This window comes from Ursus maritimus, unplaced genomic scaffold (assembly GCF_017311325.1).
Source record: "Ursus maritimus isolate PB19 unplaced genomic scaffold, ASM1731132v1 scaffold_2, whole genome shotgun sequence".
NCBI classification, from domain to species: domain Eukaryota; kingdom Metazoa; phylum Chordata; class Mammalia; order Carnivora; family Ursidae; genus Ursus; species Ursus maritimus.
In genome coordinates, this window is record NW_024424452.1 from 100698075 (window position 1) to 100710757 (window position 12683).

The 12683-nt window shown below is 56.8% G+C and overlaps 1 protein-coding gene across 1 annotated transcript in view; it reads right to left on the reverse strand.

Moving 5' to 3' along the window:
- Nucleotides 1–12683, reverse strand: part of CACNA1S (calcium voltage-gated channel subunit alpha1 S) — a 67871-nt gene that overhangs the window by 18857 nt on the left and 36331 nt on the right. The window contains exons 17-27 of the mRNA XM_008685179.2: nucleotides 10593–10725; nucleotides 9808–9937; nucleotides 8285–8344; nucleotides 6582–6688; nucleotides 5981–6068; nucleotides 5632–5739; nucleotides 3263–3315; nucleotides 2834–2980; nucleotides 2161–2362; nucleotides 1537–1695; nucleotides 98–208 (exon numbers count right to left, since the gene is read on the reverse strand). Of these exons, the coding sequence (XP_008683401.1) occupies nucleotides 98–208; nucleotides 1537–1695; nucleotides 2161–2362; nucleotides 2834–2980; nucleotides 3263–3315; nucleotides 5632–5739; nucleotides 5981–6068; nucleotides 6582–6688; nucleotides 8285–8344; nucleotides 9808–9937; nucleotides 10593–10725 (1298 nt within the window). The remainder of the gene's footprint in view (nucleotides 1–97; nucleotides 209–1536; nucleotides 1696–2160; nucleotides 2363–2833; nucleotides 2981–3262; nucleotides 3316–5631; nucleotides 5740–5980; nucleotides 6069–6581; nucleotides 6689–8284; nucleotides 8345–9807; nucleotides 9938–10592; nucleotides 10726–12683) is intronic.

The window sequence follows — 12683 nt, forward strand, 5'->3', positions numbered from 1 at the left end:
CCTTTGGTAGAACAAGACTGGGTTGGGGGTGCTGCACGAGAAGGCCCCCATCCCACCAGGCTCCCCTGCTCCTCTTGTCCTGTATCCCAGCGCTCACCCTGGCCTTGAACGCCATGAGCTTGAGGACCATCTCCAGGGTGAAGATGATGGTGAAGGCCACATTGAGGATGTCTGAGATGTGGTTCATCTCCTCGGACTGGTTGTAGTGCTGCGGAGAGGCACAGGACAAGGGGCTGAAAGGGCCCGGCTGCCCCGCCCTGTGGGCTGTGTCCCACAGCTCCATGCTCTTCCCACGCTGCCCCCAGTCCTCTTCCTCGGGCTTCCTGCCCATTTTCTTTGAAATCGCAGAACACTAGCTGCCTGCTTTAGCCACCCCTGAACTCCACTGAGTCTGATGGATCCCTCTCCCCCTCTAAGAGATGGTGAGAGGAGGACGCGAGGGTCGCGCTGAGCAGGCTGGTCTGCACGTGGGCTATGAGGCTGGAGCTCACCTCCAGATCTGACCAGGAGGGGAGGGCCCCCAGCAGTGCTCTGGGGACAGATTCCATCTAGTCATTTGAGCACAGGGCCAGGCGAGAAGACCACTGCTTCCAGAGCTGGTGTCAGCAGTGGCTGCAGGTGTACTGGTGGGCCACTGAGCTCACCAGGTATGGGCACACTACCCCCCACCCCCTGCCCCATGAAGGCGAGGCAGTCGAAGCCAGACGCTTAGCCCCCGGGCCCCACCACTGCAATCCTCCTTTATTGATTTCCTTGTAACATTTGCCGGGAATCTCTAACCCTTTCTGGAAAGTTGACGAAATCCCACTTTTCCCACAAAACCTTCCCAGCTCATTCAGAAGGACCTGATGGCTGCCCCCAGCCTACCCTGTGTCTTGGCAGGACTGCCTAAGTCTGTGCCTAGTTCAGACCCAAACTCGAGCCACTGCTCACGATCCTCTGTAGGACCCGGGCCTGCTGGCTCCGTGATCCCTTTTCCATGTCCTCATCACCTGGCAATGCGGAGTCCTGCGCTGGGCGTGTCTCGGGGAGCCGAGCGGCGCCGTGCTATTTCTACAGGCCTGACGGGAGCTGATGCTTAATTAAGGTTTGCTAACGATGCTGCTGATTATGATACTGTCTATGAAGTATGCTCAACTCCTAAGAGACACCTGTTCTGTGACTATTAAATCCATTTTTCTTGAGACCGGAGCCAAAATTCCCACCAACTCCATCACCCGCACTTGGAAGAGCAGAGCATAAACCGAGAAGGCACTTTCTCCTTCCTACGCTGCCTCGCATTCTGCTTAGCCATCTCCTGTTCACAGAACCGTGCAGTGATTCGTATGTGTGAATCCCTTCTTAATAAACGGGCGGGTGCCTGGCGACAAGGCCTGGGCCCCGGGCGCTTCTCCGTCCCCCATCGCCCCTCACCGCACAGTGTCCGGGACCTAGCAGGCGCCAGGGAAAGTATCTTGGGGGGCAGCTGGCGGAACCCTGCCCTCGCCGCCTGCCCTGCCCGGCGCCGCCCGCCAGCCCCGGTCCCAGGGGCCTTACCTGCATGCCCAGGCAGACGGTGTTGAGCATGATGAGGGCGAACATCAGGTACTCGAAGTAGGACGAGGTGACCACATACCACACCTGGTACTGGTACGGGTTTTTGGGGATATAGCACCTCAGTGGGCGGGCCTTCAGGGCGTACTGCACGCACTGGCGCTGAGACAACACACGGCGGTCAGCGCGGAGGGCCCCTGCCCCGCTCTCACACTCACTGCATGGCCTTGAGGGCACCTGCGTCCTGGTCAGCCAGCAGCAGCTGTGGCCAGGAGCTCGTGGCTGATGGGCTCTGCCGGCCCATTTAGGGGAAGAGTCCCAGTGGGCCCGTGGGCTCCCCCTGCGTTCCCCCAGCCTATTTCCAACATGGCTCTAGCCCCAGCCAGGGCTCTGAAGGGCCTCCTCTGGGCAGGGTGAGGGCTCCGGGAGCGGACTCCCACACCACCAACTTGTGTTGCTTCCTATTGGGGTGGGTCGGACACGGGGGAGGGTGTGTGGAGGCTGGGTCTGGGCCAGAAATGTAATTCTGGGGTCATCCTTTGCCCTGGGGCTCTCACTGGCTAAAGCCCAGGGCTCAGGTTGGCAGAAGGCCTGCTGGGCCTCCACCTTGCCCCTCAGCCCGGGCACCTGGTTCTTGTTCAGCTCGCAGTTCTTGTACTCGGTCTCCCCCTGCTCCTGGAAGGTGACGATGACAAAGCCCACGAAGATGTTCATCATGAAGAAGGCGATGAGGATGATGTAGGTGATGAAGAAGATGGCCATCTCCACGCGGTGGTTGTGGACGGGGCCCACGTCCTCCTTGTACGAGTCGATGGCCTGGTAGAGTAGCCTTGGGATGGGCAGAGGAGAGGCTGGGCTGGACTGGGGTGATGAGGCAGAGCACCAGGCCCGGAAGGGTGGGTGTTACCCCACAGGCCATGGGGAGCCAAGGGAGTTTTCTGCACCATCAAGTGACAGGAGGGAAGTCAGGACTCTGCCAGGAAAGGCTGGAACTGGTCCTGGGAAGGGCCCGCTTTTCCATGGGATGCCCCATCTACCCTAATTGATCAGTAGGGCTCCCCAGAGAGCCCTACACGTGTTGGGGGACAAGGGACATTTTGTCAGCACCCCCAGGTCACGATGTCTTTGGAGTGGCCAGTCAACATTCTCGTCCTCCAAGCCCCCCAAGCTGGTGGGTCTGTTGAGCGCTTACCACCAGCCTGGCAGAGTGCAGCGAGGGCTGCAGAAGGGAGAGACGGCTCCCCGACACTGCCCCCCGCCACCGTGCCCATGTGGGACCCAGGCCCCAGCCCTCACTCACTGAGGCCATCCCTCAAAAGTGGAGACCGTGAAGAGTGACATCATGGCCGAGAGCACGTTGTCAAAGTGGAAATCACTGTGTATCCACTGGCGCGGACGCAGCTCCATCTGCGTGGGGTCCCCATCCTTGTACACATAGTAATAGCCCCTGAGGTGGGGAGGCTCAGTCACACCACTGTGCGTGGCCAGGCCACCTCCTCCCCACCCACATCCTCCGGGCCCTGGGCAGTGAGCGTGCAGGAGAGATGAAGGTCCAGACCGGGGACCAGAGGAGACACTGCTGGGTACTCCCACAGTCACCCACGGAAAGGCACTTTAGAACATCCCTCCTGAGCCTAGGGACTCAGGTTCCCCAGGTCCCCCCCACCACAAGGTCCGCCATCCAGTGGCCATCCCACCATGTGCCCTCAGCCAGCAGCGCTCAGCCCACCTGCACTCCTTCTCTGTCATCTTGGATAAGTCATTGCAGCTGAAGAACTTCCCCTGTGTCCCGGAGAAAGAGGGAGGGAGGGAGGGAGGGAGGGAGAAACACACATTGTTACGGAAACAGCATTCAATGAGCTACGGAGGTGAATAGTGGAAGCATGTGGAAGGAGGATCCTGTCTGCTCCTTTCAGAGGGGGCAGGGCCCCGGAATAGTCTTTTTTCTTTCCCGTCATCCATTCCCGCAGCTGCCCTGTGGGCTCTGCCAGCGGGCCTGAGGCTGCCAAGGCTGAGAAGCCAGTTCCTTAGCAGGAGCCTGTGCTGTGAGCCCCAGGCCAGGCGCGAGGGGTGGGAGATATGAATGCAGCTTGGCCCTGCTCTTCCCGCAGGCAGCACCCCGCCCCCCACCGCTATAGGACGCCCCCTTGGGATCTCCCCATTACAGACCAAGAGGAAGGGTTGCCCCACCTCCCACCTTCCCTCGCCTGCCAGAGGGGTGGCCGCAGGGCTGCCGTGGGAATGAGAGCTCCAGGGATGCAGCCCAACGGGGCGTGATGGTGCAGATTGTCTCCCAGCACACTGCTGCCCGAGGGCCTGCACAGGTCCAGCACTGCTCCCCCTACACTGATTTCAGGCAGGGCAGTTTCTTTTTTTTATCTACATCACAGACTGGGCACCCACGGAAGAGTTTGAAGAAAAGGAGTTGACTACTAGGTCTTCATGTGGCTAAATTAAGTTTGGAATCCTTGGAATCTAGTCGGGTTCCCCCAAAGGCCCCCAGAGGGAAGTGTTTCAGTCAAGGATATGGGACTTGTTGAAGGCACAGGTGTCCTACCCGCTGCAGGTGGCTGCCGTTCCGGCCACATGCCCCCTGCCAATCACCAGAGCAGAGGGGCGCCAGGGAGGCTGGTGACATTGAGGGGGAAGCAGGGAGGGCACACAGATGCCACTGGGCAGGTTTTTGGGGACTTGAATCTAGAAAGCAAACTCTTGTGTAATATGGAATGTATGCGACAAGTCTCCACGGGGTAAAACGGGAGGTAAGATGCCCCTTGTAACGGATGTCTGACCATTATCGGAATGGGTCGTCTTTTGATAAGAGACTAAAGCACAGGGTGTTTGGGGGTCACGGGGCAGCTGCTCTTGCTTGGAAGGGACACAGGAGCCAAAGGAAGGGGTTGCTTATTCATTCTTGCAAGGAGCGTGTCCTGTGGGCCAACTACACGCCAGCCCCAGGCTGGGTGCCAGGGTCAGGGATGAGTCAGACACAGACTCTGCCCTCAGGAGGACCCAGGGCCCCTGGCCTGGCAGCAGAGGGGGCAGGGGGCGAGGGAAGGGGGCAGCCCGCTCCTGGAGCTAGGAGAAGGTCCCATGCAGATCCCAGTAAGCACTGTTTTGAGGCTAAGCTATCTCAATCTCGATGCAGTTTCCTAGGTAACCCCCCACCCCTCCAGAACAGTAATCAACAGGGCCCATCTCCCTTCAGGTCATCTGGGAACCCCACCCTGACTGCTCTCCCCAAAGCCTGCTCCCTGCCCACAGGGAGAGACTTGTGAGTTTTGCTTCATGACACCTTTTCAGCCTTAGCAGAGGCCCTGGCCCAGAGAAAAGGCTCCATAAATGTTGTTGAAAGAGGGAATGATTTTAAGATGATGCCATTGTCTAGGTCTGACTGAGGTGACTTCATCACGATTCTCATGCCCCGGGGGCAGGAGCAGATGGCATCTGAGAGCAGTGTCAAGGGTGTTGGGGAGGTACTGGGATGCCAATTTCTGTGTGAAAGGCAGAGGCATCCAGAAATCGGCTGGGTGGGAGGGGACACCCTTGCAGGGCTGATTCCTAGAGAGGAACTACAGAGCCACGTCCTCCCAGGAGGGTGAGAACAGAATGAGGCAGTTCCCAGATGAGAGTGATGGTCTGGTCCTGGTAGATATGAATGATGCCAGACATAGCAGCAGGGGGCATGGGGTGCAGTAGCCTGGCTGACTGAAGAAAGTGGAGTGGATGGGGCTGGAGTGGGGAGCATGTTTAGACAGCCCTGGCAGGATGGGGGGGCAGGGGTGCTCACAGTGCCCGGCAGGTGGGGGAAGGGGCTCCATCCCCAAGGAGAAGCCACGGAGAGCCAGGAAGACAGCAGGTGCAATGGCCATGGCAGCCAGCAGAGCCACGGGGGCCAGGGAGGGGCATCACCTGGGAAACCACATCCAGACTCCATGTGGCTTAGCCTCACACCCCTGTGCGCTCAAGGACAACTGTTGGCACAGTTTGGGGCTCCCTTTGCTTAGAGGCAGGGAACAGACCGGCTCTGGCCTCGGCCTGACAGCTGGCCCCAGAGCTGGGGAAGGGAGGCTGGCTGCCCGGGCGGGCGGGGCTCACCTTGAAGAGCTGGACGCCGATGCAGGCGAACATGAACTGCAGGAGGGTGGTGACCAGGACGATGTTCCCGATTGTGCGGACAGCCACAAACACGCATTGCACCACATGCTGGGGAGCGAGACCGGGTGGGCTGCCTCCCACCCTTGCTGTCTCCTGCTGCCTCCCAGGTGGGGGAAGGCAGAGAGACGTTTGGGGGGGGGGACGCAGGGCTACCCAGCCTCCCCCTTCCTCCCACCGTTTGGCAAAGCGGATGGAACACACGCCCTTGCAATGGTCGGGCTGAGGTTTCTAGAGTGGGCCCTTGCAGCCCCTCCTTCCTGCTCCCGGGGTCCTGCCCACGCCCTCTCACCTTCAGCCCTTTGGCTCTGTTGATGGCCCGGAGGGGTCGGAGCACCCTCAGCACCCTCAGGATTTTCACCACGGAGATGGCGCTGGACCTGGGGGAAGGCAGTCGAGGGGTGGGGGCTGAGGGCAGCCTGCTCCAGCCTCGCCGGCCTCCTGCCGCTAGCCCTCCACATCTGCGTTTGTCCGTCTGAAAACCCTGCCATCGGTCCCCACCCTCCTGCCTGCGTGTTCCATTCCAGGGTAAGGCCACCTCCTGCTACCCGGTGGCGGGCCGTGTGGCACAGTAAGGGCTTCCCCCACCGCTGGCCACGGGCTGTTTCTCCCATCAGACTGGGGGCCACCCAAAGGTAGGGGCTGTTGTACCCGAAGCGTAGCTGGACGACTGCCTTCTCCTCTCCGCATCCCCGCCTACTTTTCATGACTCCGCTCTGCCCACTTAGCATTGTCCCTTCAGTCCAGTTGGTGACACCCCGGGGGACCCCGGACCCCCATCCACAGCCCCAGGAATCCCTCCCCTTGCAGCTTGGTGCCCACCAACACATAGTGGGTGGGGCTCCACTCTGAGGAGGGGACCACGGCCCGGGCTGGCCCCTGCCACTGCTCACTCAAGTCCCATGGAGATAAGGGACACGGCCACCACCACCAGGTCCAGGATGTTGAAGTAGTTGCGGCAGAAGGAGCCCTTGTGCAGGAAGGCACCGTAGGTCGTCATCTGGGGGGGGAGGCAGCATCCTGGGTGGTGGAGGGCTTGGGAACAGGCCTGTCCCCACAGAGCAGGGCCTCTCGAAGGAAGAGCCACCTGTCTGCTCAGAAGACACTCGCTGAGGCAGAGAGCTGCCAGAGGCTCTATCCTTCACTCCACTCCTTGCTGTGTCCCCGGTGCCTTTCCTCCCATTCTCTGCTCCCAGTTCTGGAAACAGGACTCCTCACAGGCAGCTATGCCACACTTTGCTCTCTGAGCTCATCTCACACAGAGTGGGGAAGCCCCAGCCCTCCTCTCCCCTGGGGCCACAGAGTGGGGAAGCCCCAGCCCTACTCTCCCCTGCAGAACATGATAAAAGTCCTCTTCCTCCTCCCCGGAAGGCTTCTTCAGAAGTCGCCTCTGCCCTGAGGATTGCTGAGTCGGGCTGAACAAGTGTTCGAGGACAAGAAGACCTTCACCAGGCCCCTGACCCCTCCCGTCCCCATGGCCCCACCTTCTCGCTGGTCTCTCAGCTTCTTTCCTGTGCTCTGTGATAATCTCCCAGGCCCTTTGCACAAACACACTATGCCCTTGAAGTCTGATGAGCTTGAAGCTTTTCCTGGCATTCAAGGTGATTTCATCTCAACTCGCCTTCCCGGCCTCTGAAGCCAGGCCTCCCGTGTGTTCTGTGCTATGTCCCAGCCCAAAGGGACCACTTTCTCCTCTCTGAGCACGTCCCAAACCCCTTCTCACAATGCATGTGCTATTGTTCTGTCCTCCTGGACTGATCCTGTTATCTCTCCCTAATGAAGTCCTGTCCAACCTCAAGATCTAACTCTAATGCCACCACCTCCAGGGAGCCCTCTGGGACCTCAGGGAAGGTCCCCCCTCTGCTCAACATCTTTAGTAGTCAAGGGCCCTGATGTAAGGAACTGTTCTGAATTCATATTGCAGCCTGCTCTGGGCTATTCCTCCTGCAAAGCTCCCCTCTGTCCGCCTCATTTGTGAAGGTGAAGGCTGGGGCTACTACGTCTCAGTCACAGATAGGCCCTCCCTCTGCCTCCCAGGCCCTCCATGGTGATGGTGTGAACTCTGTGTGTCCGCCTGAGAATGGGAGAGCAGTGATGTGCTGTGGGTAAGGAGAGGGAGGGTCATGATAGCACAGAGGGGCCAGAAACCCACCCAGGGCAAAGGTCACTTCTCGGCGACTCTTGGAGAGAGCCCTCTCCCTCATGTGGCACAAAGATCTAGGAACAAATCACAGCTCCCTGGGTCCTTTCTTAGGCTAACCGTGCCTCCCTCGGGAGGGAATGCCCAAGGCTGCATAGAGAAGGATGTGCTCACTGAGAGGTGCTGAGAGGTGCACAGGCGGCAGGTTGGCTGTACTTCATGTCCCCACCTGGCCACCTGCTCACCTGCTTGCCAAGCTTACGAGCAGCAACCCCATCTGCTCTCCTGGGTGTGGTAAGTCCTTCCTTGATGTTCTCTGCTTTCCTCTGCCTTTTTCCTCATCCCCGCAACCCAGCCTCTGAGTAAGTGCAGCATGTGTAAGCTGGGGCTGCGTCAGGTCTGGTTTCCTGGCCTGTAGACGCTGCTCACTCAGGCTGTCCTGCAGCCTTCACTCACCTTGAGGACGATCTCCACGGTGAAGACAGAGGTGAACGCGATGTCAAAATACCCAAGGATCTGGTGACAGGGTAGCAGGACAGAAGTCAGTGAGAGGAAGGGCTGAACAATGATATCATTATTATCTTCAACACCATCACCACCACCGCCGCCATTATCACTATCACCATCATCACCATCATCATCATCACCATCACCACCACAACTGCTATCCTTGCCATTACCATCACCACCATCACCACCACCACCATCATCACCACCACCATTACCACCACCACCATCATCACCACCACCACCATCGCCACCACTACCATCATTGCCATTACCATCACCACCATTACCACCATCATCATCACTATCACCATCACCACCACCATCATCACTATCCCCATCATCATCACCACTGCCATCACCACCATCACCACCACCACCACCACCATCATCATCACTATCACCATCATCACCATCACTACCACCACCACCACCATCATCACTATCACCATCATCATCACCACCATCATCGCCACCACTACCATCATTGCCATTGCCATCACTGCCATTACCACCATCATCATCACTATCACCATCACCACCACCACCATCATCAACACCACCACCACCATCACCACCACCACCACCATCAACACCCCTGCTATCACCACCATCACCACCACCACCACCACCATCATCAACACCACCACCACCATCACCACCACCATCATCACTATCCCCATCATCAACACCCCTGCTATCACCACCATCACCACCACCACCACCACCATCATCATCACTATCACCATCATCATCACCACCACCATCGCCACCACTACCATCATTGCCATTACTATCACCACCATTACCACCACCACCATCACTATCACCACCACCACCACCATCATCATCACTGTCACCATCATCATCACCACTGCCATCACCACCATCACCACCACCACCATCATCATCACTATCACCATCATCATCACCACCATCATCACCACCACTACCATCATTGCCATTACCATCACTGCCATTACCACCATCATCATCACTATCACCATCACCACCACCACCACCATCATCACCACCACAACCATCATCATCACCACCATCATCACCACCACAACCACAATCATCATCACCACCACTACCATCATTGCCATCACCATCACCACCATCACCACAACCATCATCACTATCACCATCATCATTACCACCGCCACCACCACCACCATCATTACCGTCATCATCACTATCACCACTACCACCACAACGACCACCATCACCGTCATCATTACAACTAGGCAGCCAGAGCCTGGCTGTGCTGCAGGCTGTGACAACACTATTCAGAAGGAGTGGCTTGGGCAGTCTTGGCCCTCCAGGGACTTAAACTCTAAAAGACTCTGATGAGTACGGCCACAGAGAGCATACATCGAACTCTGAGCACCAGAGTGAGGTGTGCAGGTGGCTGAGGCCTGGGGTGGGGAGGGGTGCTGTGCTGGCAGAGAGCAGGGACCTGCCATCACCTGATTCCTCACAGACTCGGCCCGGATGGGGTCCTCGGCAGCCAGCGCGGCGCTGCTGAGCAGGATGAAGAGCAGGATGAAGTTGGTGAACCAGGTGGCGTTGACAATGCGATGACACAGGACACGGATCCTGTGGGGCAACGGCGAGGGGGCAGGAGAGCTGTGAGCTCTCAGGCACCCGGGCCTCTCCAGCCTCTGTCTGGCAGAAAGACCCTAGAACCCTCCCTCCTGGATCAGCAGAGGAGGAGAGCCTGCATGTGAACGGTCCTCTGGCTGGATGTGCAGGGCCCTGCCCTGCATTCTGTTCCTGCAGCCGTCATCCCCTCTCCCAGCCAAACCGCTCCCAACACCCGCCCCCATCCTCCTCCACCACCCTGTGGTTTCCAGCCTAACCAACGGGGCAGGCTGATCTCCATCCATGATGCAGATGAAACTCCATGAGGATTAGAGTCTGTGTATATTTGAAAGGTGTAAAACTGCAAAGCCAGTAAGAACTACAGCTTCACCTGGTTCTCATCCCCTTGTCCTGGCTAAATTTGCCCTCAGAAAGGAACCAAAATATACAAACCCTCTTAGATGTAAGTAAGCTAAGGTTTGAAGCACTACTTCTCCCAAAGATACTCGCATTTTAAACAGGGTGCAAGATCTTAAGTTAAGGGAGTCAGTTTCTCGCAGTGCAATTGTAGGCCCAGACAATCAGGAGAAGGGGGTCTTTTTAGAGCAGAAAACAGCCCTTTTCAAGAACCCCACCAATCACTCTGCACCGCAGCCAAAGGGCCACCCACTTGTTGGTGGGGCTGAAGATGAAGAAGGAGCTGGCTTCTGGAATGGGTACTGCCTTCTCTTTCAGCTGCAGCTCGGCCAGGGGGCGTGGCCGGGGGCTCACGGGGATCTCAGGCTCGTCTTCTTCATCATCGCCTGGGGGGAAGGGAGAGAGAGAAATGGGGGGCATCTTTACATACTTTACTGCTCCCCAGGCTTCTGTGCTCTGAATGCAACCATGAACCCCTGGCAGCTAGCAGGTGAAGGTAGTAGCCGGCCGATGCGGGACACGAGGATGCCAGCAGAGTCCTACCTGGCATCTCCCTCTCCCCTCCGGGAGTAGGTTTTGAAATGTCAGGGAAAACTGTCAGTCTCAGAACCCTCCAGAAGTGGGGCCAGGAGCAAAGACAAGGAGCGTTGCCGCTTCATCTTCTGTCTCAGGGCTAGACTCACACCATCTCAGTTGCTCGCAGCTGGGAAGTAGAGGGGGGGCCCCTGACTCGGATGAGACCTGAGCTGTGGTCCAGGCTCTGTCCCTAACTTGCTGTGCCGAGGAGGCATGTCGCTGTCCTTCCTGGGCTTTAGCTTCTCAATTTGTGAAATTGATTAGGGGCAGGAGGCTTGTTGAAATAAATAGACTCTGAGTGCCTTTCCTGGGCTAGGATTCTAAAAATAATCGTTTCAGAGAGAAACTGCCAGCATGAAAAAAAATCAATATTCCTTGAGCTTCAGCCAGTCTCCACTACTGAGGCAGATACCAGGGTGGGAGGGGTAGAGGAGGAAGAGATGGACCCTCTAGGTTCACTGGCTAGGTCTCATGGCCTCATGAGAGAGCTGACTACCCGAGCTCCTCAGCTGGGGCAAGCGGGGAGGCAAGGATCCAGTGATCAGATTAGACGGCACTGTCAAAAGTCGGGGTGCCCCTCATTGTGCAGGTCTTGCCCAGTCTCCTGTTGCCTCACCCCATAGCCACCGCATCCCTACCCCTACTGGCCGCTTGGCAGAGCCCTTTGAGGAAGCCCAGAAAGAGCCACTGGATTCTGCTCTCTGCACAGGCTTCAGCTTCACCCCCTTTCTCCTTCCTCACAATAAGTGTTCTAATGTGACACTTCCCATCTTTCCCTGGCTGTCAAGGACCCCGAAACACATCTTATGCTTAATGGAAGAGACTGTTAATTCTTAGAGTTAGTATATTTCCTTGTCCATGCCCATTTTGTTAATTTCATTGTATATATCTTTTGTTCTAAGCCATTCCAAATTGTCTTTGGAAAGAAGCAGGATAAACATATTCAACCTCCTTGGTAAGAGCTCTCTTCCAGCTGCCCACCCCACATCCCCTCTACCCTCCCCCCTTCTTTCCAACCCTTTTCCCTTTTCTTAACCTCCAATTTCCTGGGTCAGCCACCTTCCCTGGCACACTAGCCATGCTCATCTGCTAGGTCACGGTCATTAGATGAAACAGCTCGAGATGAATTATTTTAAAACCTAAATATTCATTTCTGGCAGACATTTGAAGAAATATTATTAGTCCTGTCTCTATTGGCTCTATGCTCCCCACACACCACTTTGCAAAGTCTTTTCACGTGTTCATTCATTCTACTTATTGAGTGCCTTCGCTGTGCCATTTGGAGCACAAAACGTCCCCCTGGAGCTGAAGAGTCACTGGGGCAAACAGATGCTAATCAGTCGATTCCACAAATAGCCGTGAAATTGCACCCGTGACCTGGTGCTCCGAGGACCCATGAGTGAGCTGAGAGCTCTGGGGCTCCAGGCCTCTTCCAGGAGGCTCTTTCACATGAACCAGCCTGGTTCTGCTCTTCCCAAGGTGTTCTCTCCTTGGCACAAATGAATGGCTTTCTGTGGCAGCCACTGGTTATTTGCATTTGCGAGATGTTTATAGTTTCTCTGTGGCTGTGTATTACCCTCCCGCACACTCTACCCTTGTCTCCTTCATTTCGATTTTCCCACAGTGTAAATCAAGGCTCTATTTATCCCTGTGTCAGTCCAGCCCCCAGCCCTGCCGAACACTGGATGGTGAGTAACCTGTCCAACTCCTACACCACATAGATAGACACGTCCTCGTCTGTGGTCTACTCTGCGTGGCCAGAATGGAA